This window comes from Chelonia mydas, chromosome 27, assembly GCF_015237465.2.
Source record: "Chelonia mydas isolate rCheMyd1 chromosome 27, rCheMyd1.pri.v2, whole genome shotgun sequence".
Classification (NCBI taxonomy): domain Eukaryota; kingdom Metazoa; phylum Chordata; order Testudines; family Cheloniidae; genus Chelonia; species Chelonia mydas.
The window spans coordinates 213,756-240,657 of record NC_057860.1 but is presented as its reverse complement, the minus strand read 5'-3'; the positions used below and the strand labels follow the sequence as shown (position 1 = coordinate 240,657).

At 49.1% G+C, this 26,902-nt stretch overlaps 1 protein-coding gene across 1 annotated transcript in view; it reads right to left on the bottom strand.

Moving 5' to 3' along the window:
- The window catches only part of SCN4A (sodium voltage-gated channel alpha subunit 4), a 114,754-nt gene extending 90,255 nt beyond the window's left edge, over window positions 1-24,499 (bottom strand). The window contains exons 1-7 of the mRNA XM_007069042.3: window positions 24,236-24,499; window positions 15,019-15,137; window positions 9,613-9,702; window positions 8,704-8,832; window positions 4,717-4,808; window positions 1,973-2,257; window positions 279-342 (exon numbers count right to left, since the gene is read on the bottom strand). Of these exons, the coding sequence (XP_007069104.2) occupies window positions 279-342; window positions 1,973-2,257; window positions 4,717-4,808; window positions 8,704-8,832; window positions 9,613-9,702; window positions 15,019-15,137; window positions 24,236-24,499 (1,043 nt within the window). The remainder of the gene's footprint in view (window positions 1-278; window positions 343-1,972; window positions 2,258-4,716; window positions 4,809-8,703; window positions 8,833-9,612; window positions 9,703-15,018; window positions 15,138-24,235) is intronic.
- Window positions 24,500-26,902: the final 2,403 nt, after the last annotated feature.

The following is a 26,902-nucleotide window of genomic DNA, read 5'->3' as shown; positions in this document are numbered from 1 at the left end:
CATGGTAGTGTCTACAAAAGGAAGGTCTCTGAACGGTCTGTGTGAGAGCAAAGAAGATGGGAGCAGAGGGTTCCCTTCACAATTCCCAAAAGATTTGTGCCCAGACGTACAATGGGCATTTGTGCCCACAACCCTCTTCGCAAAACTCACACCAGTCGCTTCTCGTTGGCTGGTCCGGTTGAGTGCTATCCTCAGACTAAGCCACGTCTGGCCTCTTTGTTTCCCTCCCCAGGGGCTGCCCAGGTCTGTTTGTGCCAGTCAGAACAGACCCCACTCACCCGGCATCGCTGCTGTTCCCGCAAAGCAGAGCATCCAGTGAGCCCTCCAGAAAGTAGAAATTCCCTTTGCAATTCAGGAAAAAAGCAAGAAGTCAGAATTGCAGACATTGCTTTGCACACGTTTGTTTATCTTTGCAATTCTTCAACAAATGGCTAATTGGATTGTATCCCAGCACAAAGCATTCACCACAGCTATTGCTTCCTATATTTGCTATTCATAATGTGCTAATTTGCACAGGTGACCTTAGTCACACAGTTTTGTTTCACTTGCCCGACTGGCTGACTCCCAAACCCAGTGACAGCTCTAGAGACAGCCAGCGAGAGTGGCCAGCGTGAATGCTTGTGTGAACATGTGTTAACATTCCCTTTCACGCAAACCAAAGCTCACTGGTGTGAACGTTCATAGAAAGGGACTGAAAAGACTGGAGAAAGGCCAGTGTCATGGCTCTGCGGGTTTTCAGCTGAGTGAATTTTTGCACATGCCCTGCTGGGAAACTGTGGAAAATAACAAGCACTCTCAGGCCAGCACCAAACTGAGCCCACTACGAGTTCCTTTTCCCAGATGCTCCCATCCCAGTCAGCCCACACCTTCCTAAGGCAGCCAACCCCAAAGGGCGCCGAGACCAGGAATGCATCAAGCTCATTCCTCTTTGATGTTGCCAGTGACCCACTCACACGAGAACCACAGCAGCTGCTGAGACGCAGCAAAGAGGGAATTTAATTTCATTTACTGACATGGGGAACCTGCCCCGGGGTCAGGCCCTTCTGGCGGGTGCAGATCAGCAGCCTGAGACACCTGCATGGAGAAGCAATGAGTACCCCACCTTGGGTGTTACCTGATTCGGACTTTGCCCTCTCAATGGCCTGGAGGGACCTATCTGGAGCCTATTCTGTGCATCCCAATCGGTTATTCCTTCCCAGACCCCATGCTTTTATTCAACTAACCCGTGGAGTGTTGAAAAGCCGCCCCCTACATGGCATTTCAGGCCAGGATGTGTTGTTCTGGTGTGAGCAGCTGTTAACCTGAATGCATGGCCAGAATGTGGCACTGCTGTTTGTACAGATCTCAGTCATTCGAGGATATTGACTTTAACTCCCCTGCTAAGGAGCCTTCCTGTTGTTAACCTCACAGCCACTTATGCCGTTGGAATAAAGCACCTCAGTCAGCATGTAACGTGACCTGCCACTGAGTTCTGCTGAGGGCTCTAAACAAGATGTGAAACACTCCAGACAATACCCATCCCGCTGCAGCATTACTTGGCAGCAACAGGCTAACTAGCAGCTGGTTCTGCCTCCTGTATAACTGTGCCTGCACTGTGGAAGGACCCTGGATATGGAAGCAGTTTCAGAATTCTCTCTCCACCCTTGGTGTGTGGCTCCTTATTCAATAAAGGGTTCTGCCCTTTTGTTTTAAACACTTTCTTTTTTGCCAAAACATTTTGATTTTCTCATTTTCTTGTTTTGGACAAAAATATTCATTTATTGTTTTTGGATTCCACCTCCAGCTTTTGATGTTTGTGGCCAATTTTGATTCGTCATTGGCTTAGTCACATGGTGTGAAATTTTCCAAGGATGGTGGACAGTCCTGGATGTTGATTGGCTAAAGAGAGGGGCTCTGAATGGTAGCAAGGAGTCAATCAGGTTGTTTACTTGGGTACATTTTAACAGCAGAGAGAAGGCACATAAGTATTTACCTTCATCGTTGATGTAAGAATCCCAGTCAAAAGTCCCATTACTCAACCCAGTTGTGTTGCTGGAGAGAGTTGAGTTAGCGAACATGTCATTGTCCATTCCGAAGATGTCCTCTTGCAAAGTGTCGTTTATAGGGGGTGGCCACCTGATGCATTTTTGCCGAAGGTTCCCCATGAACAACTGAAGGCCAACCAGTGCAAAAACACTCAGACAGAAGACGGTGAGAATCATGACGTCAGAGAGCTTCTTCACGGACTGTACCAAAGCTCCAACAATTGTCTTCAACCCTGAGGAGGGAGACATTATTATTGGTGTAGTTATTAATTTGTTAATCATCAATAATGTTCTAATGTTGCTATGGAGCTCATGCGTCCCATAAGAGAACCTGGATTTCAGTGTAAGGCAAGACCCCTTCCCATAAAAATTCACCTGTCTGTGGTGCAATGCTATTATCCGAAGGGCTGGAAATAAAGCAGGGTGATATTTTTCTGTCAACACTTTTTTTTCTGGCTTGTGTCCCTGACCATTTTGGCTAATAGCCATTGAGGGACATATCCTCCATGAACTGACATTTTTTAAACTCAATTATGCTTTGGGCCTTCACAACATCTCCTGGCAATGAGTTACGCAGGTTGGCTTTGTATTAGTAGGATTTTATGTTTGTAGTTTGTATAATCTAAAATGAAGGATAAAGAATAAGATAATAATGTAGCATGTATCAAATGTATTGATGTATGATTTGACCATATCCTGCCAGCCACCCTTTTTGAGTAGCAGAAAGGAATGGCCTAATGTGCCATTGGTAGAGATGCATCAGCCAGAATTTCTTTACTTTTGGACTGATTTCAAGGCAGTAATAGACCTTTGAGGGTCACCGCTTTGTTGTAGGTTTAGCATTTTAAAATAAGTAAAAGAATGCTGTGATTGTTTTTCTTTTGAATTGCAATTTGGTGTTCCTGTTCAAAATGTTCTGTGTAAATTAATTCTGTTTTGTATGTCAATGAGGAATGTGTGTTAAGAGATAAGTGTGAAGGCCATCACTAAACCAGATGTTCTAGGGAGAAACCGGAGACAGATGCAAGGGCGCCAGGAGGCTGCAACACGCCCCTATTGAAATGTCAGAGGAGGGCAGATTGATGACTCTAAAGATGAGACAGGCACCTATCAATGGGGACAGGATAGGTGTGATTAAAGCCAGCCTGGGGTAACTCCCTGAGAGACTTAATAAAAGAACAAGATAAAGGATGAGAACGACAATTTAAGAAAACAAGCACTCGTCAAACAATTGATTACAACATGATGGTGCAAAACTCACTGGTCCCAGTGAAGGAAAATCACTATATAAACAGGGGGTGTGGCCATGAAATTTTGGGTTCATGCTGTCAAGATTTCCCCGGAGCATTGTGTCATGACCAATGGAACCCGACTCCTACCTACCCGTGATCAACCTAGCTGGCCACCAGATTGATCCCAACTCTGGACTGGTAACTATAACATCGACTGGCGGGACAGTGTGTGTGTTTGTGGTGTGATTGAATGCATATGCTAATTGTTGTATCTTCAATAAACGTGGCACATTGCCTTTTCCCCTGAAAAAGATCCCGTTGTGCTTCTTATAAGCATAACATTTTTGGTGGAGAATGTGTTGTGTGACGTAGTACTTCCTTTTGTTTTTTTAAAACCTGCTGCCTGTTAATTTCGTTGGGTGACCCCTGGTCCTTGTGCTATGTGAGAAGATAAATAACACATCCCTATTCACTGTCTCCACACCAGTCATGATTTTATAGACCTCTATCATCTCCCCCCTTAGTCGGCTCTTTTCCAAGCTGAACAGTCCCAGTCTTAATAATCTCTCCTCATGAATAGCCCCACTGAATGAATGGGACTCACTCACATGTGTAAAAACCAGCAGGATTTGACCCTAAAGGCTACATCTATGCTTGGAGCTAGGGGTGTGACCCCAGCTCATGCCGACACTCTTGTGCTAGCTCTTATCAAGCTAGTGTGCTAAAAACAGTAGTGTAGCCGCGGAAGCCCAGGCAGCGGCAAGCGGTGGCCTAGCTTAGCCACCGCCAACACACGCCTAGGGGGTCCAGGCAGGTTTGTGTGCTGGGCATCTAGCCTAGGCCACCGCTCGCCACTGCCCGGGCTACCGCAGCTACACCTTAGCCCAATGAGGGTGAATGCGAGTATGTCCACACGAGCTGAGAACACACGCCAAGCTCCAAGTGTAGACAGTCAAAGGCTGAAACGTATGCCTTTTTGTAAAAGACGGAAAATAATATGAAACAATTAAATGCATTGTCCTCAAAGTTTTCCAAGGCAAAAAAATCACTTTGGGCCATGGAGAATGTCAGCTCAAAAAGGCTTTTTTTTTGCAAAGTTATGCACAAGCGGAAGCAGGGTGTTATAACTGGGCTGGCAATGCTGCTGGAGCTTTTAGCACTACCAATGCCAGAATGCCCCCAGCTCAAAGAAAAATGCCTTTGCCTCTCAACAGGCAAGGGGCCATTGTCTCCACTATCCTCCAACCTGTATAGTCAGTTACACCAGTGACAGTGAGTGCAAAGGGGGTATAAAACACTGTCACACAAGAACAGGAGTGTTCCACACTCATTTTGCACTGGTGCACGGGACAATCCAAGGTGCAGGGCAAAGATCTGCAAGCCGGCTGGTTTTTCAAGTTAAAGCTTAAACTGTGGAAAGGAACGGAGATGGTTTGGAAGGCAAATGCTCCTTGACCCACCTGGAATCACGGTGATTGTTTTCAGTGCGCGGAGGACACGGAACGTTCGTAGAGCTGAGACATTTCCCAAATCCACAAACTCTGTGGTGTAACTGTGGAGAGGGGGAAAGAAGGATTCAGACTTTGCTCTGCTGTGGCAGCTGGACGTGAGGGGTGTTTTGCAGCACTCTAGGACATGGTCACTTTCAGACACAAAAGCAGTAGAGCTGCCAACCTGCAGCATTGCCTCCGAGAGAGCCTATGCTGTGTGCTGCTCTGAGTGCCTGAAGAGGACTTGTTAGCACTTCACAGCTACTTGCAAAGACTCTTGGGGGAAGGTCTGGAGCTGTGTTGCCTTGAGAGGGCTGGGGAAAGCTCCCAGGAGCAAGGTGCCTGTGGTATTGTCTACACTGGGAAGTTTTACACCAGGTGAGCTATACCGATTGATTCCTGATGGTGATGATAGCATCCTTGAGTTCCAGTCTTGGACCATGGCCCCACTGCACTAGGTGCTGTACAAACACTTAGACAACCCACCCCCCTGCCCCAGCCCAGTGAAAGTGAGTGAGGGTGGGGTAGAGTGAGTCACCAAGGGAGGGGGAATGTAGTGATCGGGGAGCAGGGCCTTGGGGTAGGGGCAAGCTAAGGTGTTAGGTTTTGTGCAATTAGAGAGTTGGCAACACTAATCTGGGAAGGCTGGGAGCCATAGGCATGGTAACTAGGGGTGTGGGGGGTTCTGAAGGACTCCAGATTTTATGTGGGGTCCCGGCTGCTGCCCCTCAACCGGGGCTCCGTTGCTGGCCCCACGCCTGGGGTCCCGGCTGCTGCCCCCGACCCCAGCTGTAGCCCCAGCCTTGGTCCCCTTACCCCTGTCTGGGTCCCCCCTCCCGGAGACATGGCCCTGCTCCCAGCCCCAGCTCTGCAGGGGGCAGGGACAGACATAGACACGGTAAGAGGGCTGGCTTTCAGCACCCCCACTATTAAAAGTGTCCCAGCGCCACTGGTGGGAGCAGGGGAGGTCGGACTCTACAGCATCCCCTCTGGGCTGCCACCATTCCATCCCCATGGAGCAGAGAACCCGCTGGGTCCTGCACGGCAAGCAAGGCCTGGTGTTTAACAGTGGAGTCAGCATCACACCTCCTGGGACCAGTACTGGGATCAGAGCTTAGCCCACAGGAGTTGGCACCACCCATCCTGGTCTGCACGGAGCCAGTCGTTGGTGGCCAGCATCATGTCACCAAACTCAGTGGATCAAAATAGTCTTTCATTATGATTCCCTTTCCAAGTGAAGAGGAGGCCAGAGGAGCGCAAGCATCTTTCCCCTGCCCTTCCCTGCAGGTTGTCCTACAGGACAGAATAATAGAATCATAGAATATGAGGGTTGGAAGGGACCTCAGGAGGTCATCTAGTCCAACCCCCTGCTCAAAGCAGGACCAATCCCCAACTAAATCATCCCAGCCAGGGATTTGTCAAGCCTGACCTTAAAAACTTCTAAGGAAGGAGATTCCACCACCTCCCTAGGTAACGCATTCCAGTGTTTCACCACCCTCCTAGTGAAAAAGTTTTTCCTAATATCCAACCTAAACCTCTCCCACTGCAACTTGAGACCATTACTCCTTGTTCTGTCATCTGCTACCACTGAGAACAGTCTAGAGCCATCCTCTTTGGAACCCCCTTTCAGGTAATAGAAAGCAGCTATCAAATCCCCCCTCATTCTTCTCTTCCTCAGACACAACCCCAGTTCCCTCAGCCTCTCCTCACAAGTCATGTGTTCCATTTCCCTAGTCATTTTTGTTGCCCTTCCCTGGACTCTCTCCAATTTTTCCACATCCTCCTTGTAGTGTGGGGCCCAAAACTGGACACAGTACTCAAGATGAGGCCTCACCAGTGTCGAATAGAGGGGAACGATCACGTCCCTTGATCTGCTGGCAATGCCCCTACTTATACATCCCAAAATGCCATTGGCCTTCTTGGCAACAAGGGCACACTGCTGACTCATATCCAGCTTCTCGTCCACTGTAACCCCTAGGTCCTTTTCTGCAGAACTGCTGCCGAGCCATTCGGTCCCTAGTCTGTAGCGGTGCATGGGATTCTTCCGTCTTAAGTGCAGGACTCTGCACTTGTCCTTGTTGAACCTCATCAGATTTCTTTTGGCCAATCCTCCAATTTGTCTAGGTCCCTCTGTATCCTACCCCTAACCTCCAGCGTATCTACCACTCCTCCTAGTTTAGTATCATCCGCAAATTTGCTGAGAGTGCAATCCACACCATCCTCCAGATCATTTATGAAGATATTGAACAAAACCAGCCTCAGGATTGACCCTTGGGGCACTCCACTTGATACCGGCTGCCAACTAGACATGGAGCCATTGATCACTACCCATTGAGCCCGACAATCTAGTCAACTTTCTCTCCACCTTATAGTCCATTCATCCAGCCCATACTTCTTTAACTTGCTGGCAAGAATACTGTGGGAGACTGTGTCAAAAGTTTTGCTAAAGTCAAGAAACAACACGTCCACCGCTTTCCCCTCATCCACAGAGCCAGTTATCTCCTCATAGAAGGCAATTAGATTAGTCAGGCATGACTTGCCCTTGGTGAATCCATGCTGACTGTTTCTGATCACTTTCCTCTCCTCTAAGTGCTTCAGAATTGATTCCTTGAGGACCTGCTCCATGATTTTTCCAGGGACTGAGGTGAGGCTGAGTGGCCTGTAGTTCCCAGGATCCTCCTTCTTCCCTTTTTTAAAAAGAGAGTCTCTCTTTTTTCCCATCTGTAAAATGGGGAGAAGGAGCCTTCGCCAGAGGGCCCTGCAGGTATAGAATCCAGGGCTGCTGAGCTACCAGGCAGCCAGCACCTCCAGGCTGTCCCCCAGCAGCAGCTCTACCCAGCCTGTGTGCCATGTCCCATGACTGGCTGAGACCATCTTATGGGGTTGATAGGCAACAGCCTCCTGTTTGGCTCCCGGCTCTATACAAACCCAAGGGGCATTCCAGCAGGTGTCCAAGATGGTTCCTGTTCTATGCTCTTGAAACTCTTGGCTTGATCTCGGCTTGTTCTGGACTTTGCGCCTGACTCAGACCCTGAAAAGTTACTTGGATTCTGACCCTTGGTATCGACCCTGGCCCAGAACGGACCGGGAACTCCTCAGCTACTCCCAGCCTCTGCTGGGACCCTGATGGACCCTACTCCATGCAGCGGCTGCCGAGCCTGCAAAGCATTTTCAGACTCTCGGATGAGGGAGCAGCACTGCAGGAACGAGAAGGCTGCATGAAGGAGATGGACAACGCTTGCTACAGTGACTTGCTAAACCTTATTAGCTAAACTAATTTGACTCTGCTTGGATGGAAACACCACCTGAGGGACTGCGAATGAGGAGCAAGGCTGAACCTGACAGATCAAAGCATGGGGAGCCAAGCAGTGGCGTGAGGCAGTCATCAGAGTTAGGACTGGTCGGATTTAACGTCTTCACTGCTCACCTGGAAGAGGGAGCAGCTGGCACATTAACCAATCCCAGCGGATACTGAAGGGGTGTGGTGTGAACACTAGTGAGGACAGAGAAATAATAGGAAGAGATTCACTGCAGAGAGACTAGAAATATGGGTAGGAAGTAGCACAATTTGATTCTTCCTGGGCAAAGTGAGGTAACAAGCCAGGCCTGACTGAGAGGGACAGGCAAGGTGGCCACAGGGGGCCACCAACCAGAGCAAAACCCCAAGTGTAGACAAGGAAAGTCACAATATGCCCCAGTGACGTTTAACCCTGCTTGGCACCGGGGTTAGCGCCACCGATGCAATCACAGCTCTCCTTGTCTACATTTAGGGTGTGGCTACTTTAGTGACTGGCCATCCACTGCAGGATTTGGGGCATACCCCCACTGTAGACTATACCAGCTCTAACATCCTTGGCTTTCCAGACATTTGTTTCCAATTCATCCTATACCACAGATGTTACAACTTGGTTAGCTGGGCTTCCTGCCTGTGCCACGTCCCTTACTGAGTATACTTACGCCATAACGATAACACTGAAATCCAGCCAGTTCCATGGGTCACGTAGGAATGTAAATTGGTCAATGCAAAATCCTCTGGCTACTATCTTTATCATGGACTCGAAGGTGTATATCCCAGTGAAGGTGTATCTGAAAGCAGAAACAGTGACTTATGGTAAGTAGACAAGACAAGCAGCTCAAAGGGAAAACTATCCAAGACACTTGCAAAAATGTTATGTGTATGCGGGAAAAATGGGTCCTGGGACCTTCATGGGAAAAGGGTTGGAAAATATGTCTTATCAGTCATTTCCCATGGCTGCTGACAGCAGCTGAGCTCTGCTAGCATTAGCAAAATTGGGAGCCTTAATAGAGATGGGCCACTCACTACCAGCACTACTTTCAGCACCATGGGCCGGATTTCCAAATGAGCTCAGCATGGTGAGGGCACGCAGGGTCTGGGCCATTAGTGTCACCACCAGGGCTGCTGGATGTTTTGAAAACTTCAGCCCCTGTTTAGACGCCTAAATGGGAGGCTCTTTGGAAAATCTGGCACTGATAGTGGGCGCTGAGCCATGGTAATCTGGCCCCAAATTTTGGGTGCTGAGTCCTCAAAAACCTGCTGCCTGCTCGGAGCCCTGCCTGTCCTGCAGCTGAGCCGCAGTGAGTAGTGGTGGGAGGCTGTTCAGAAATGTTCCCATGGTTGCAAAGTCTAGAGCTGGAGACAAACTTGGGTTCTGAGATCACAAACATGGCGATAGCTCAGTCCAGGGGTCTCCAAACTACACATGCCCATTTCCAAAGGCCCCTTTCCCTCAGGCCCCTCTCCGATAAGCAGGACAGATTTCTGTAGAGAGCAGCCACGCAGCGAAAGGGGCCGCCCTCTCCAGTGCCATCAGGAGGCCAAGCTGCGATGGGAGGAAAGGAACTTACTCCACGTTCTTGGCCCACGGTGGCGGGTCGCTCATTGTCATGAACACACAGTTGGTCAAAATGGTGATCATGATAAACATGCTGAATAATTTATAACCAGGTCAAGGAAAATCTCTCTGGGCATGTCACAGGCTCCCCTCCTCCCCCGAGTCCTCTCCAAGGCCGGGCGCAGCGGTAAGAGCTCCCCTCCATCCCAGCCCTGGAGTGCGGCTCCCAGACGAGATGCCTGGCGTTCCAGAACAACGCAGAGATGAAGAAAGCTTAAACTATTCCACCAGTGTCCCTCTTCACTATGGTCACTTCTCCACCTCCAGCCACACCCACAGCCTGCCCCAAGCCCCAGCCCTTCCTGGCATCCCTTGGCCCTCCTCTCCCCTTCCCAACCCCCAACCTCGAGCCACTTTGCAAACAGGATCTTCCTTTTGGCCCCCCGCCTCTCTCCCTAGCAACCTGCCCCCACCTACTGGGCCCTTCAGGCAGCTGAGATGAGCCCTCACCACAGGCACTAATGGGCCCCTTAAAGAGATGCTCAGGTTCAGCTACAGCTATTTGACTCGAAGCAGGAGTGAGTTCAGGCAAGCCTGTGAGGTCAGGCTGGGTGATCACAGTGGTCCCTTCTGGCTTAAAAATCTCTGACTCTCCTGAGCAGAGCAGGTGAACACTTCTCTGTTCATATTCTCCTTGCACACCCTGCTACCCTCACTGACCTGACCGCCCCCGCCCTATCTCCTCCTGCCCGTGACCCCTCAGCTCCTAGTACACGCTGCACCCGCTGGCAGCTGGAGAACTCCCTCCTAGGCAGGGCCGGATTTATACCTTGCGTGCCCCTAGGCAGGGTCCCCACACCACTCCCGGTGGCTGGGCGGCTGCAGGGGCCCCGGCTTCAAGCTGCCCAGCACTGCTTGCAGCGGCTCAGCTCTCCAGTGTCCCCTGCCGCCTGCGGCTCACAGTTCCAGGCCCCCACCGCCGACCGCAGTGACCAGGAGCTGTGGGGTGGACCCTTGTGGCGGCTGGGAGCTGTGGGGTGGCCCCCAGTGCTCGCAGCGGCTCGGACCTCCTAACCGCCACTTTTAACTTTTAGGCACCCCACTGCCCAGCGCCCCTCTGTCCACAGACCCCCCACTGCCCAACATCCCGAAACACACAAACCTCCTCTACTCCCCACTGCCCAGCGTCCCCCACAAACTCCCTACTACCCAGCATCCCCCACCCCCTCACTGCCCAGATCCCCCCCACAAGCCCCTCCAGAGACCCACTCTCCCGTGTCTTGCCCCCTGGCCACACTCACTGGCCCCACTGGGAGGTGACTGTGTCCACTAGGTTAAGTTAGGAGTGCTCCAGCAGGGCTGTGTGCGGCCGTCTCCCCCTCAGCCGGCCCCAACCCCTGCCAGGACCTGGGAGCGGCAAAAATTGCATTTTTAGGCACCCCTAGAATGCCGGCATCCCTAGGCACGTGCCTAATGAGAAATCCGGCCTTGCTCCTAGATCCCCTTCAGTCTGGCTTTTGTCTCCCCCCAACCCCCCACAACATCTCTGCTCCTCTTCCTGGCCGGGCCTTGTGGTCTGTTCCCCATCCCTCAGTATCTCTGTGGCCTTTGATGCTCTCAGTCACTCTTTCCTTCCTTGACCTCCGCAGGACTGGGACAAGTACCTGCCCCACCTGGGGTACAGGGAAGTGCCCCAGGAATCCACAGGCTTCTTCCCTTTCGAGCTGTTGTATGGGAGGAGAGTGAGAGGACCCCCTGGACCTGGTAAGGGACGATTGGGAGGAGAGGTGGGAAGATCCCCTGGTGGATCTCTTCCCTGAGATAGGAGCCAATCCTCCCATCAGGTGTCCCCTGTTCAGAGTCACTGGGAAAACAGCCCAGAACCTGGAGAGAGAGGTCAAGGTCATGCTGGCTTTAGAGGGGATCCAGTCGTTCAACAGCCCATGGGCTCACTCGTGGGGCTGGTCCCCAAGAAAGACGGGTCAATCCGATTCTGTGGGGACTATCGGAAACTTAATGCCATCACCATGTCCAATGCCTACCCCATGCCTAGGCCTGGTGAGATTCTAGACAAGCTGCGGGGGCGGGAGGGGGGCTCATTACCTCTCTACTACGGATCACCCCAAAGGCGACTGGCGGGTGCCTTTGGACCCAGATCCAGGTTGAAATCTGCCTTCACCACCCCTTTGGGGCTCTTTGAGTTCCTGGTCCTGTCTTTTGACCTCAAGGGAGCTTTGGCCACCTCCCAGCGCTGGGTGGATCAGTTACTGAGGGGGATGGAGAACTTGGCCCTAGTATACATTGATGATATCTGTGTCTCTAGCCAGACCTGGGAGGAACACGTGTCCCAGGTGAAGAGGGTGCTGGGCTGCCTCAAGGAGGCAGGACTGACGGTAAAAGCTGGAAAGTTGAAGGTGGGGATGGCAGAGGTGTCGTACCTGGGCCATAAGGTTTGGAGCGGCTGCCCAAGCTTAGAGCTGGCCAAGGTGGAGATGATCAGAGGTTGGCCTGTTCTCCAGACCAAGAAACAGGTCCAGGCGTTTGTTGGGATGGCGGGGTACTACTGGAGGTTTGTACCCCACTTTAGCTTGCTAGCTGCCCCCAGCACTGAGCTATGTAAGAAGGGTAAATCAGATGAGGTGGTCTGGACTGAGCAGTGCGAGAGGCCTCTCTGTGCACTGAAGGAGGCTCCAATCCAGGGCCCGGTAAATCTGGTAAACCCAGACTTTGCCAAGCCCTTTGCAGCGTTCACCGATGCCTCAGATGCAGGGCTGAGCGCAGTGCTGATGCAAGCTGATTGTAAGTGGGGAGACACCTCATCAGGTACCTGAGCAAGAAGCTGCAGTCCTGGGAGCAGAACTATGTGGCCATCGAGAAGAAATGCCTGGCCATGGAGCAGGCCCTTGAAAAGCTGCAGCCGTATCTATTGGGTGGTGCTTTGCTGTGTACACTGACCCCTCTCCCCCGACGTGGCTGCATCCAATGAAAGGGGCTGATGCCGAGCTGCTGGTGACAGAGACACCTGGTCAGAGGGTGGCCAAGGTCAGGAAGGGGGCTCTTAACCAAGAGAGCCCGAATCGCAGCCCTCCAGACTGGAGCGCTGGGAGAAGACCCGATCTCAGTTTGAATCCCAGGGGTTTTGGGGTGGCAAAAGGGCCCGGGCCACATAAACCTTTCCACATGTGGCCTGCGAGGGCCATCAAGCACACCTGACCTAAGGGAGGGCGTGAAACTGGAAGGGCCTGGTGTAACTCCCACCAAGGAATGGGAAAGATGCTGGGGCATCCATGGGAATGTTGGTAGGTTCAAACTTCACCAGGTCACCGGCTAAAGTGACCCCGCTCAGTTCGGTCTCGAAGGGGGGAGAGATGTGACGAAGTGGAAATGTTCTTAATGTTTTCTCTGAATACTGTGTGGGTACCTCAGTTTCCCCTATACATTTCTTAAGTATCTAGATGATGGGATAATGGTGTGTGCTTGTTGCAGAACCCTAGAGGGCCAGTGTGATGCTGTATGCACAGAGAATGGCCGACACCCTGCCTCCTGGCAATGGATGGCCTGGGCCCCTCCCCTGCAAAAGTGCCAACCGAAGGTGTTGGAGAACAAAGAGATCAGGTGGCCTCCTGGCCTGGGAAAGAGACAAAGGCCAGAGGAGGGGCTGCAGGGGGTTTCAGTTTAGAGCTGGCTGGGGAAACGGAGGAAGGCCCAGAACTGGGGTCTGGGCTCCCTACCCGCCAAGATGAACCTGACTGAGGGTCCTGTTTTCCGTACCTACAAGCTCTGTTTTGGACTGTGTTCCTGTCATCTAATAAACCTTCTGTTTTACTGGCTGGCTGAGAGTCACAGTGAATCGCAGGAAGTGGGGGGTGGAGGGCCCTGACTCCCCCACACTCTGCGATGATTAGGGTTGGAAGAGGCCTGAGGAGGTCATCTAGTCCAACCCCCTGCTCAAAGCAGGACCAGCACCAACTAAATCATCCCACCCAGGCCTTTGTCAAGCCGGGCCTTAAAAACCTCTAAGAATGGAGATTCCACCACCTCCCTAGGTAACCCATTCCAGTGCTTCACCACCCTCTGAGTGAAATAGTGTTTCTTAATATCCAACATAGACCTCTCCCACTGCAACTTGTTCTTGTCATCTGCCACCACTGAGAACAACCTAACTCCATCCTTTTTGGAACCCCCCCTTCAGGTAGTTGAAGGCTGCTATCAAATCCCCCCTTACTCTTCTCTTCTGCAAACTAAATAACCCCAGTTCCCTCAGCCTCTCCTCATAAGTCATGTGCTCCAGCCCCCTAATCATCAAGTGATCCATCCCCTGTCGCCCATTCCCAGCTTCTGGCAAACAGGTTAAGGACACCATCCCTGCCCATCCTGGCTTATAGCCATTGATGGACCTATCGTCCAGGAACTTATCTAGTTCTTTTTGGAACCCTGTTATAGTCTTGGCCTTCAGAACATCCTCTGGCAAGGAGTTCCACAGGCTGACTGTGTGTTGTGTGAAGAAATACTTCCTTTTGTTTGTGTTAAACCTGCTGCCTATTCATTTCATTTGGTGACCCCTAGTTCTTGTGTTATGAGGAGTAAATAACACTTCCTTATTTACTTTCTCCCTACCAGTCATGATTTTATAGACCTCTATCATATCCCCCCCCTTAGTCGTCTCTTTTCCTAGCTGAAAAGTCCCAGCCCTTTTAATCCCTTTTCATATGGAAGCTGTTCTATAGTTGAGTAGTTTTGTATCATCGACAAATTTTGCCACCTCACTGTTTACGCTTTTTCCAGATCATTTATGAATACACTGAATAGGACTAGTCCCAGTACAGAACCTGCGGGACACCACGATTTACCTCTCTCCATTCTGAAAACTGACCATGTATTTGTTTCCTATCTTTTAACCAGTTACCAATCCAAGAGAGGACCTTCCCACTTATCCCATGACAGCTTACTTTGCTTAAGAGCCTTTGGTGAGGGACCTTTCTGAAAATCTAAGTACACTATATCCACTGGATCCTCCTTTCCCACATGATTGTTGACCCTCTCAAAGAATTCTAGTAGATTGGTGAGGCATGATTTCCCTTTACAAAAACCATGTTGACTTTTCCCCAACAAATTATGTTCATCTATGTGTCTGACAATTTTGTTCTTTACTATAGTTTCAACCAGTTTGCCTGGTACTGAAGTCTAGGCTCACCGGCCTGTAATTGCCAGGATCGAGGCGATCCTGGATGGAACCTTTTTAAAAAAATGGTGTAACATTAGCTACTCTACAGTCATCTGGTACCGGAGCTGATTTAAGCGATAGGTTACATACCACAGTTAGTAGTTCTGCAATTTCATATCCGAGTTCCTTCAGAACTCTTGGGTGAATCCCATCTGGGCCTGATGACTTACTACTGTTTAATTTATGAAAGGATATGAATGTATAAGCACTTTGATGGCACCTCTCCTGAGGGGATTGAAGGGTCCCAGCATGTATAGGGCCGGGGTTGCGCTGAACCGGAAGATTGCTTTTCCTTTGTTTAGGACGATGAATGTCTGAAAAACAAAGAGAGAAGGAAGATTCATTATTCCCTCCTTACAACACACACACAAGCCAAACAAACAAAAACATAAGGCTACCCCAAGCAGAGCTTTTATGTCCAAAATCAAGTCAGCAGCTCCATGAATCTCACTATGGACTATGCTATTGCTAATACATTTCACTGGATGGTGTTCAGATCCTAGGTGATGGGCAGAAGGATAAAACCTTAAGCTAGAGTGCTAGATGTTGGTGGATATCTGAATGATCAGTGTATAGCTTTAGCTTCAACTGATTATTAGCATGGCTGCTAATGGTGTCATCTATAGGTCACGTAAAAATCAAGTTTCCACAATAGCTTCATGTTTTCAGATGTTCATAATTTTTGAGATCTCCGGAGATGAAATTTTCCATACTTGGTCTCTTTTCAAATGAGAATATTGCCTCGTGCTAATGATAATCAATGGTAATGACTGTTGCTTAATCAGGGCTATATTAGAATAATTTAGCTGATATTGAGTAGTTCAAATGTCAAACTGCTTCTACCGTGAAAAATGTCTTTATATAAAAAGTATTGAGGGGGTTTCTACATCTATTATGTCTCAATGACACCAGTTCAAATGTGCTGTTTACATATTAAAAGTTGTTGTTTTTTCTAGCTGCCAGCCTTGCAAACTCAACCTGGGATCTGAGAGTCAAGCTGGGAACCTTCATGGGCCACTCTGGCTTTCGACAAACTAAGCAGTTGCCCAGGGTGGCAGATTTCTGGAAGAAATTATTTTTTGAGCAGCATTGTGAGCGGCATTTGAGCAGCATGCTCCCGACCACAACACTGTCTCAGATTTGGCCCAGATGCCCCTCTGTAATGGCAGCAGGGAAGGTTTAGGGGCCAAGGGCAGCACCTGTCCCCCCCGCCTTCTTCAGGTTCTCAAAAGCGGTGGTGGGGGGGCAGTGGCCTTAGGTGCCCCCTATCTCCATTGCCTATGAAGAGGGGGGGCGGCACACTGAAGTTTTGCCTAGGGTGGCACTTTGTCTTGCGTGATGTCTGGGGTTCTTTCCATCTTTCTTGTGCACATCAGATTCCATTGTCAGTGACATCTGTGCACCTTGTTAGCCTCCTGGGCATCTATTTCCCATGAAGGACAATATAATAGCATGTCAGTTTTCCTACAACCTCAGATGCAGATGCATAGCGCCTTACTGTGCTGGAGGCTACTCAGTGTGTGCCAGGCAAGGAAAGCCCATGCAAATCATTCACAGAGCTGGTCAAATATCGGAAGAAAACTAGTCATAGATTTTTAAGGCCAGACAGGACCATTATGACCCTCTAGTCTGACCTCCTGCTGGACACAGGCCAGAGAACCCCGCCCAGTAATTATTTCAGCAAGCCAATAACTTCTGTCTGAGCTATTCATGGAAGTCTGGCATGTAAACAGGGAAGTTTATGGAAGATGACACTAGCCGTGGTAGAATCTGGAGCGGCGGCAGCTGACTAAGGGGTACAGTCATAGCCTCAGGAGCCTGCTCCAGGTCTCAGATCTTCACTGTTAATTTTTGGTGGAGCGGGGCATTGTGTGGAGGTGAAGGGCAGGAGCCGGTTACTGGGAGAGCCGTTAGGATCCTGCTGGACTTTAGGAGCGGAGGTGGATTAAGGTCTCCTGGGGCCCTGGGCCAGAGCAAGTGGGCGCGCTCTGGCACCGGAACCGTCGCCCTGCCCCACCGCTTCCACCTGTGGTCCCACCCCCATTCCTTCCCTTCCACCGGTGACCCCACCCACAGCCCCACTCCTTTCTGCCCCTTCCCCCATGGCCCTGGCCCTGTTCCACCCATGGCCCCATCCCATTCTGCCCCTTCCCCCATAGCCCTGCCCCCACTCTACTCCCTTGCCCCGTGGCCCCACCCCCATTTCGCCCAGAGTCGCTCCTCATTCTGCTCCCCTCGCAGCCCCGCCCTCCATTCACAACTTTCTGCCCCCCTGCACTGTGGTCCCAAGACTGGAGAAGCTCTGTCACCCCGCCAGGGCCTGGGGCCGCAGCCAGGGTCTGGGTGCTGGGGATTCCCCTGCCCACCTCGTGGCTTCTGCCAGGGCTCCGGGCTTCCACCGCCCCATGGCAGATTTCCGCTGGTGCGCCCATTTTAATGGGGCCCCTGGGCACGGGCCCCATGGACCCATTGGATAATCCACCACTGGTTGGGAGGGTCTGTGATGCTGGCAGGCCAGGTGCCAGCTCTTGCCAAAGCTTTAGGCCTCAGCTGAGCACTGACAAAGTCATTGCTGGAGACCAGTCTGTTTCCCCTGTGGGTCCAGGCTTGTCTGCATGAGCACTTTACAGCGCTGCAAGTTTATCACTCAGGGGTGTGGAAAGACACCCCCTGAGCGCAGCAAGTTTCAGCGATGTAAAGCACCAGTATAGACAGTTCCCCAGCGCTGAGAGCCGCACTCCCAGCACTGGTAGCTACGCCCCCCATGGAGGTGGTCGCTCTGCTGCGACTACACAAGCCGCGGTAGCGCTTTAACATTGCCAGTGTAGACTAGCCCGTAGTGTGGTTGAGATGGCTATTGCTGGATTTATAGCCATGTGTTTAGTGTTTAGACTTTCTCAGATGCTTGTCAGCGGCTGCATGTGGTAGTCTCACCTATACTTTCTTTATCACCTGCTATACAGTAATATTTAAGTTTTTGCTTTGCCACTGTAAAAAATGTTTGCTCTGAAACTGTGAACCCTGCAGGAGGGATCATCTTCTGCCCATCAGGAAGGCTGATCAAAACTAAATGGGCCATTATGGGACATCACAATACAAAGACTTTCTTAATTGCCCCCTCACATCCAAGAAGAGGCTATGTAAAAAAGGGCTCATCCCATCAGCTTGAATTCTGGAAGAAGGGAAATAAAAATAGCTGATCAAGAAAATTTTTAATCTCTTTTGCTTCTTGGAGTCTCACAGGGCTGGAGCTACAAACCAGAAGCAGAGATCCCCAGACTCAAACTGGGTTAGCCCTAAAAGACATTCAGTGCTGACAGATTACTGCAGCTCTGTCATAGAATCATAGAATCATAGAATATCAGGGTTGGAAGGGACCTCAGGAGGTCATCTAGTCCAACCTCCTGCTCAAAGCAGAACTGATCCCTGACTAAATCATCCCAGCCAGGGATTTATCAAGCCTGACCTTAAAAACTTCTAGGGAAGGAGATTCCACCACCTCCCTAGGTAACGCATTCCAGTGCTTCACCACCCTCCGAGTGAAAAAGTTTTTCCTAATATTCAACCTAAATCTCCCCCACTGCAACTTGAGACCATTACTCCTTGTTCTGTCATCTGCTACCACTGAGAACAGTCTAGAGCCATCCTCTTTGGAACCCCCTTTCGGGTAGTTGAAAGCAGCTATCAAATCCCCCCTCATTCTTCTCTTCCGCAGACTAAACAATCCCAGTTCCCTCAGCCTCTCCTCATAAGTCATGTGTTCCAGTCCCCTAATCATTTTTGTTGCCCTCCGCTGGACTCTTTCCAATTTTTCCACATCCTTCTTGTACTGTGGGGCCCAAAACTGGACACAGTACTCCAGATGAGGCCTCACCTTTTGGGACCACAGACTGTAACTTATCAGTGTACATACGTTTGCTTGCTTTAACCATGTTATAACTCTCTCCTTTCTTTTCTTAGTTAGTAAGTCCTTAGATAGATTATGATAGGATTGGCTAAAAGCGTTGTCATTGGTATGAGATGGGAGGTATAAATTGACCTGGGGTAAGTGACTGAATATTTTGTGAGCTTTGGTGTATACCAGCCAACCACAGGTGCCAACTCCGTGGGTGGTCCGGGGCTGGAGCACCCACAGGGAAAAATTGGTGGGTTCTCTGCACCCGCTGGCAGCTCCCCACCCCGCCCCGCTACCCCAGCTCACCTCCGCTCTGCCTCGGCCTCCTCCCCTGAGCGTGCCACGTCCCTGCTTCTCCCCCAAGCTCCCAGGGCTTGCCGCGCTGCAGCAAGTGCTGGGAGGGAGGGGGGAGGAGGGGGAACGCAGCGCGTTCCAGGAAGAGCGGGTGCCGGGGCGGGGATTTGTGGAAGGAGTCCAATGGGGAAGGGAGGGGGCAGAGTTGGGGCAGGGCCTTTGGAGAAGGGGTTGGAATGGGGGGCGGGGCAGGGATGGCGTCAGGGTGGGGGCGAGGCCAGGGGCGAGGCCGGGGGCACCAGGAAAAGTTGGCACTTATGCACCCAACTATCACTAAGTCCAACTTGCCTTAGTGGCAAGATAGACTGGATCGCCCAAGGGGGCAGGTAAGACTGTAATAGTACTTTAGGAGGTCACACTTGTTACTGGGTTGGTGAAATCTAATTGTAGAACACACAACTGGTTTGGGGTGTCCGCCCTGCTTCTTGACAGGTTGGCACTCACAGTCGTGAGCCACTCCCAACAGCGTGACAGGGTCATAGCATGGAGTGGCTGAGTGGGCCATTAAGAAGGTTGGGAGAAAATCATAAAAAATGGAAAGGGCAAAAATACTGTGTGCTCAGTTGTCTTCCCACCCATATCTTTTGTCTGTGTGGTGCGATATTGTTACACTTGTGAGCTCCCTGGGAACAGGGGCCCTGCAATACTATAGATTCGGTAAAGTGCCTAGCACATGGAGAGCACTAAATTAAAACTAGGGCTGGTCAGACATTTTCCATCCAAACCGCTTCTCGATGAAAAATTGGGTCGTCAACAAAATGATTTTTTTTCATAAAAAGTGTCCATTTCAGTGTAAAATTTTGACTTTTTTCTAAAAAACCAAACATACAGAAACCTAAAAGTTAATGTCCGAAATGTCACCGCAATGCTTCATGAGAGTTGTAGTCAGGTGCTTCAGACCCCCATTCTGCCCTATAAGCCAGGCTCCCTAGTCGGACTTCATCTCCCATGATGCACTGCACCCATGGGACTCCCATGATACACTGCAGTTGCTCAGAAAGAGGGAGTCAATCGCTGACAAAAATTACATATAAGTACAATTTTGCCTTATTTTCAGGAGATAGTGTAAATATTGCACGATTCACTGTTAGCTGCTATTTCCTGTGACAGTTTAGAGGATCCATTTGGAGATGCAGCTAAAATTGTGGCTGCTTCTTCAAAGCAGATCTAAATTCCTTTGCTGTGGAGATCCAGTCGGACATTTCAGGAGGTCTCCCATAAACCTTTCCAGGGTTTCCTGATTTTATCCTGGGTCAGACACATAACAAATCAGCCTCACTCCTGCTGTTTCTTCCCTTCTGGTCATAAAACCAAGAAATGCAAAGAAACAAGCCACACCACATGCCACACAAATCAGCTGAGGGAACATACTATAACAAGATGCCATGGCTTAAGAAATGGTTCAGAGAACATGTACTGGAGGTACTGGAGAACATGCCACAGAACATATAGAATGTACCATGCCATGCCAAACTAAGGGAATTCTCCTCTCTCTAGAAATAATTAAAAACTCTTTGGACTTTTCAGAAGATATTCTGAATGCAAGGGACCATGTCCAGAAAATCCAGTTCACTAAGCGTCACTAAGAACACCCACGAGCAAACAGCAGAACTATCCTACAGCTCTATGAGAAACTCAGAAACTACACCTGCCCTATGAATTTGATTGCATGTGGAACAGGCCTTTATGCAAGATGTAGTATTGAGCAAGTGATGGACAAATGGGCAGTTTTCTTTAGGTGGGAAAAATCTGATGATATTCACCATGATTTTATCGTGACTCTCACAATATTTTATGTTTTACTTCAAGCCCCAGCTCCTGCAGACAGTGATGGGAGAATCTAGCCCTCATGGCTGCAGAGAAAAGCTTGAAAATGTGACACAAGTGCACCCCAAAATCCGCAAAAACCAGAAGGCAAAGAAAAAGACCCCAGATTTATTATATTTTTTAAAATCTCGTGATTTTTTCAGCCCTGACTCACATTTTTTGAAAGTCTAGCAACTTAGGACTTCAGATATTTTCAGGCTGTCTAGGGGCCTGCCTGGACTTTGGCATAAGTTAGAGCCTCAAAACGTCTCTATATCAAGTTCTGGCTAAAATGCCTGAGAAAAATTGGGAGTGCAGCACACAGCACACACCCCATGCCGGGAGTGGGACTTGGGAGGGAGTCAGGGGAACTGTTTTTGGGTTTTGTTGCATTCTGCAGTGTTCTGCAAAAGAGTCTTGATAATATAAATAGCAACGGCTCTGCCCTGTATGCCAGAATACTCTGCAGCCAAACAAAGCAAAAAATTGATAACATTGTTTATTTCCAGTTGTGCCCACAACGTGCTAAGTGCTTTCTAATTTGAAAAGAAGGTAGATCCCTGCCCCAGAGTTCGCCATCTAAAGACAAACAGACACAGTCAAGGGAAGGAGGACAATGTTAAGATATGGCCAAGACAAGGTCATGAGAAGCATTAGCTAGAGTATAAGCTTTCGTGAGCTACAGCTCACTTCATCGTAGCTCACGAAAGCTTATGCTCAAATAAATTGGTTAGTCTCTAAGGTGCCACAAGTTGTTGTGGTTCAAATGCAAGACAAACAAAGCTTTTAGCAAGCAAGCGGGAAGGTCTGCCGTGTCGGCTTTCCACCCTCTCTTTTATTCTTTCTCCACTCATGTGCATTACATACTCCAACCGCAAAAGGAAACAACAAAAGGAATAATATGACTTTGATTAATATTCTTATTTACCAGCTTCTATCTACTACATTCCTTGCTCTCAGGCCTTGAGCCCAGTCCAAGGAAGCTTCCCACGATTCATGTCCTCTGGGCGACTTCCCATGGTCCATGTCCTTGGAAGGAGCAGTGTGTGCACTGCTCCTACATAACACTCAGGGTGCGGCCTGAATGTTTCCTAGTGCATGAACCCTGCATGAACCCTTCAACAAGTCCTCCTTTTCTTTTTGCGAATACAGACTAACACGGCTGTTACTCTGAAACCTGTCATTAGCTAGAGTGTTTCGGTAGCGTGAAGTGTGTGGGAACCATTTTGGGGGAGAGACGCTCAAGTTAGTTGGCATGTTTATTGAGTTTAGAGTTGAAGAGAATTACAGAGATGGGGCAGTCGTTGAAGAGTTCAAGCTGACAGCAGAGCAGAGACTCTTTGAGAATAGGCAATCTGGAGAATGCTTGTATTGCAAAGGAAAGGAGCCGGAGGTCAGCATAAAAGGTCTGGAACCAGCAGAAATGGGAGAGGAGGAGTCCAGTGTCTCACCTCTCCCTTGGGAATGATTGGAGGTGTGAGATTTGTAATAATGAAAAAACACCCTGATCGTACACAGCTGACAAGGCTGTGTCAGTCAGGGGGGTGCCATGTTTCTGTGAGTGCCAGGACATGGGGAAGGAGTTGAAAGTATTGTTAGGGTGGTGGTTCTTTTCAAGAAAGCATGGGCAGAGCAGGGGCAGCAGGAAAAGCAGAATGGTCCTGACTCATGATCATTGAAAGTCTTCACCTAATAATACTGGAGAATCGAGGAGTTACCCAGCCTGCACCTTCTCCATGGTGGGATGGGACGTTATGGGGGGGGGGAAGAAGTTCCATTCTAGAGGTGCCATATGATAATCTAGAGTCAATGAAAAGCATTATGTGCTGGCACAGACGGATGTTTATAGTTAAATTAGCTCGTTCAGTGACCTCATCACTGTTAATGGCGTTACACGGATGGATGGTTGCGTGAGGGAGAGGTGAAGCCTTGGAGAGGCAGCCAGACCTACAAGGGCTCATCCAAACCTAGAACGAGTTGAAAAAATGTCGACGTAACAGTTTTCCACTGACAAATGCAATTTTGTCAAAATTCTAATGTGTTGCGGAAATGTGCTGGTTTTAACAAAAAAATTTGATGTGAAAAAGTCAATATTTTGTTTCAAAGGTGTCCTATTTATTTATTTCATTTAGATGATTTATACAATAGTAAAATAATAATTGTAATATTATATTTATATATATTTAATGTTGTGTCTATATAATATAAATCAAAATGAAATGAAAAGTTTCAGCACCATTGAAATGGAATGTTTTGGTGCTCTCAAATCAAATTGTTTTTGCAATTTTTGGTTCATGGAAAACTTTGAAGTTTTGGCTTTTTGTTCTGATCCAGAACAACATTTTTGGTAAATGTCTTGATTTCCCACAGAAGGAAATTCTGGTTTGTGACCAGCTCTTTCCAAAGCCTTGTCATTACTCAGACTCTTACCCCCTCCATGGCATCAGCTCGTGCCCCCGCTCACGTTTTTGAGGCATCCCCAACCCAATGGGCAGCTTCAAAACCAATGTGTATGAGCTCAGTGGTGAGATGCTTGTAGCAGGCTCAGAACATGTGGTGGGGGAGCTCCCAGGAGCTGGATTTCCAAAATCAAGCACTGATTTAGTGAGAGCCCCTGAAGATTATGTGGAGTGACCCAGAGCAAATCCCTATCAACTTTGCCTGCTCCAGAAGGTGGAAATGTGGCAGAAAAGGCACAAATCAGATTCTGCCATTTAGAGATGGGGCCACGGTGCAAACTTTGGATTTGGACCCAGGTTTGGATTCTGGATGTCCCAAAGCTCAGCGGTTTTGGGAGCTGGGATTTTGGGTTAATCCACAGCAAGGACCCATTGGCAGGATTTGACTCCATTCTGGGTTTGGGAGGGAGCTGGGCAAATAATGAATTTTTTGGGTTTTTGGCAATTCAGAAAAGTAATTTTTTAAGAAGTTTCATTTCAGGCCAAAACAAAAACAAATTTTTAAAAATTTTGGGCTGATTGAAAAGTCAGACCAAGGTGAAAGTGGGGTTAAAACTAAATGTTTCATTTAAACCCAGCTCGACATTTTATGCTTTGATTTTGAGTATTTGACCAAAAGGCAGGCAAAATCCCCGAAATGGGAGGTGGAGGGGTGGCAGCTCCACGGGCAGAGCACTTAGCTGGGATGGGGAAAACCCCGGTTCAATTGTCCCAATGCCAAGACAGGATTTGAATCTGGGTCTCTCTCCTGTTAAAGCTGTTCCATTTTTTACAGATAAACAGTTACTGGGGTTTGGCAGCCCCTGGCCTGAGCAGTCTGGGTAGGACCCATCTCTCTGAGAAGGTGGTGGCTGTCCCTCAGCCCTTTCTCAGCAGGGCCTGGCTCCTACTTCCCTACCTTTTTATCGTTGTAGAAGGGGTCTAGGTCTTCCAAGGGCACCCCGATAAGTTCAGGAGGCAGATCCCCATAAATGCGCGGGAGGGGTTTCCCAGCTTCCAAATCGCTGCTGGCCTTCAGCTCTTCCTCCTCAAGCACTTCCACATGCTGCCGTTTGATCTGGAGCTGTTCCGCTTCAGCAATCCGCTGCTCTATGGCCGCGAGGGACTCGCGCGTGAACGGGCGGAGATTATCGGGACTGGGTACATGTGGCGGGATTGCCATCTTCTCATCCTGCTTTCAGAAACCCTCTGCCTGGCCTGTTGGGAAGGGGAAAACCTGAAACGACAGAAAGGAACAGGTCTGTTTCATGCCACATCAATTTCACATGCAGCTGAGTTTCCTCCATCTGGGATGTGATCTACAATGTGACGTTCTTGTTTCCCTGAGGCGAGCGAGTGCCCCTAATTGCTGAATTCGAATCCCACAAGACTGCGTAACTGACAGCAGAATACAGCTGCTAGTTCGGCACTATCATAGAGCTATGGTCAGTAACAGGATGTACCGTGCACTCTTATGTCCGCGTAACTGGCTAGTGTATGTTCTGTGTCCCTCTCTGAGTCTGTCACTGCTCCAATTAGTGAGCGCGGCTTTTTTGCTCCAACTGTAGCACCTCACGCTTTTAGTTCTAGAGACCCCCAGTTCAATCCCTGGTCTGTCGGCCTAGCTGGCAACCATCACACATGCATTTCCTCAGAGTGCTCTAGGAGTTGATCTGCTAATGCTCTCTGGCATCAGCTGTGACATTTATAAATAAATCTTTAAAACTGAGATCGATATGTTCAATAAACCACACCCAACATCTGTCCCTGCCTCATCCCCTCCCCTCACTCGATACACTGCCAGCTGCCATGACCCTTGGACTTAGTTTTCAGTCCTTGAGGCACAATTCAGATCCAATTTGTTGTTGTTTATATTAGGGAACTGGACCCCAATCAAGGATCAGCACCCCACGATAGCAGGCGCTCCGCAGACACGTAACAAAGACAGACCCTGCTTCAGACTGGATCCTGCAGGCACATGGGTGGAAACACACAGATTCATAGATCCCAAGGCCAGAAAGGAGCACTGTGATCATCTTGTCTGACCTCCTTGTCTGACACAGGCCTCAGAACTTTGCCAGAATAATTCCCAGAGCAGGTCTTTCAGAAAAACATCTAGTCTTGACTTTAAAATTGGCAGTGATGGCAAATCCACCACAACTCTTGGGAAATTGTTCCAATGGTTAATTACCCTCCCTGTTAAACATTTACACCTTATTTCCAGTCTGAATCTGTCTAGCTTCAACTTCCAGCCATTGGATTGTGTTAGACCTTCCTCTGCTACATTGAAGAGTCCCTTATTAAATATTTGTTCCCCATGTAGATATTTACAAACTGTAATCAAGTCACCCAGTAGCCTCCTCTTTGTTAAGCTAAATAGATTGAGTTCTTTGGGTAAATAAAACACCTGTGGCATGGTCTGCGGCTGGCCCGAGTCAGTTGGCTCGGGTTGTGGGGCTAAAAATTGCAGTGTAGGAATACAGGCTCGGGCTGTAGCCCTGGCACTGGGACCCTCCTCCCTTGCTGGGTCTCAAAGTTCAGGCTCTGGTCCAAGCCCAAACATCTACACCACAATTAAACAGCCCCATAGCCTGAGCCCTGTGAGTCCAAGTCAGCTCACCCAGGCCAGCTGTGGGTGTTTATTTGCTGTGTAGATGTCCCCCTTGAGTCTGTTACTACAAGGCAGGCTTTCTAATCCTTTAATCATTCTCGTGGCTCTTCTCTGAACCCCTTCCAATTTATCAGCTTCCCTCTTGAATGGTGAGTTAACAATGTAATCATGATGATGAGTTAACAATGAAATGAACAGGCTTTGGCATGAGAGCAGAAGTCCCAGCTGGTCAATGAATGCACGTGGTCGGTAAGATCTTGCTTGAGATCATCAAGCTAAAGATCTATGGTGTTTGTTTTATGACACCCTGCCCGTCCTGTGCTTTCTGCACACATGGTCAGAAATAAATGAAAACAATTAGCAGCAATATCCCCCCTTATCAAACACTTCCAAATCTCTTCACGGCTGTACGGTCCAGACCCACCCAACTAGCCACTTCCCCACTCCCTCTGGGAGGCTGGGATCTGTAACATGTGAATCGAAGGTCAACAGGTTCAGACTCTGATGACCAATGAGAAAAGATCAGTCAATGGGCCCAATAGATCCTCCTTCCAGCCCCTTCACACTATTACTTCGTGCATAGCCACTATCACTGGGCCCCAAATCATTTATTTTGACTGCCTTCCCTTCAGCCATCTGTCCTATATTATTCAATTAAAAAAGCTGAGCAAGTTCTCGTGATGTGACATCTTCTTTACAAGCCCTCAGTGCTACTTCCATTAGCCTCTTGGTGTTTGCAGCCCCCTGCCCCACCATCTGTTCCATTATTTTATTAAAAAGAAAAGGAGTACTTGTGGCACCTTAGAGACTAACCAATTTATATGAGCATAAGTTTTCGTGAGCTACAGCTCACATCATGGGATGCATCCGATGAAGTGAGCTATAGCTCACGAAAGCTTATGCTCAAATAAATGGTTAGTCTCTAAGGTGCCACAAGTCCTCCTTTTCTTTTTGCGAATACAGACTAACACGGCT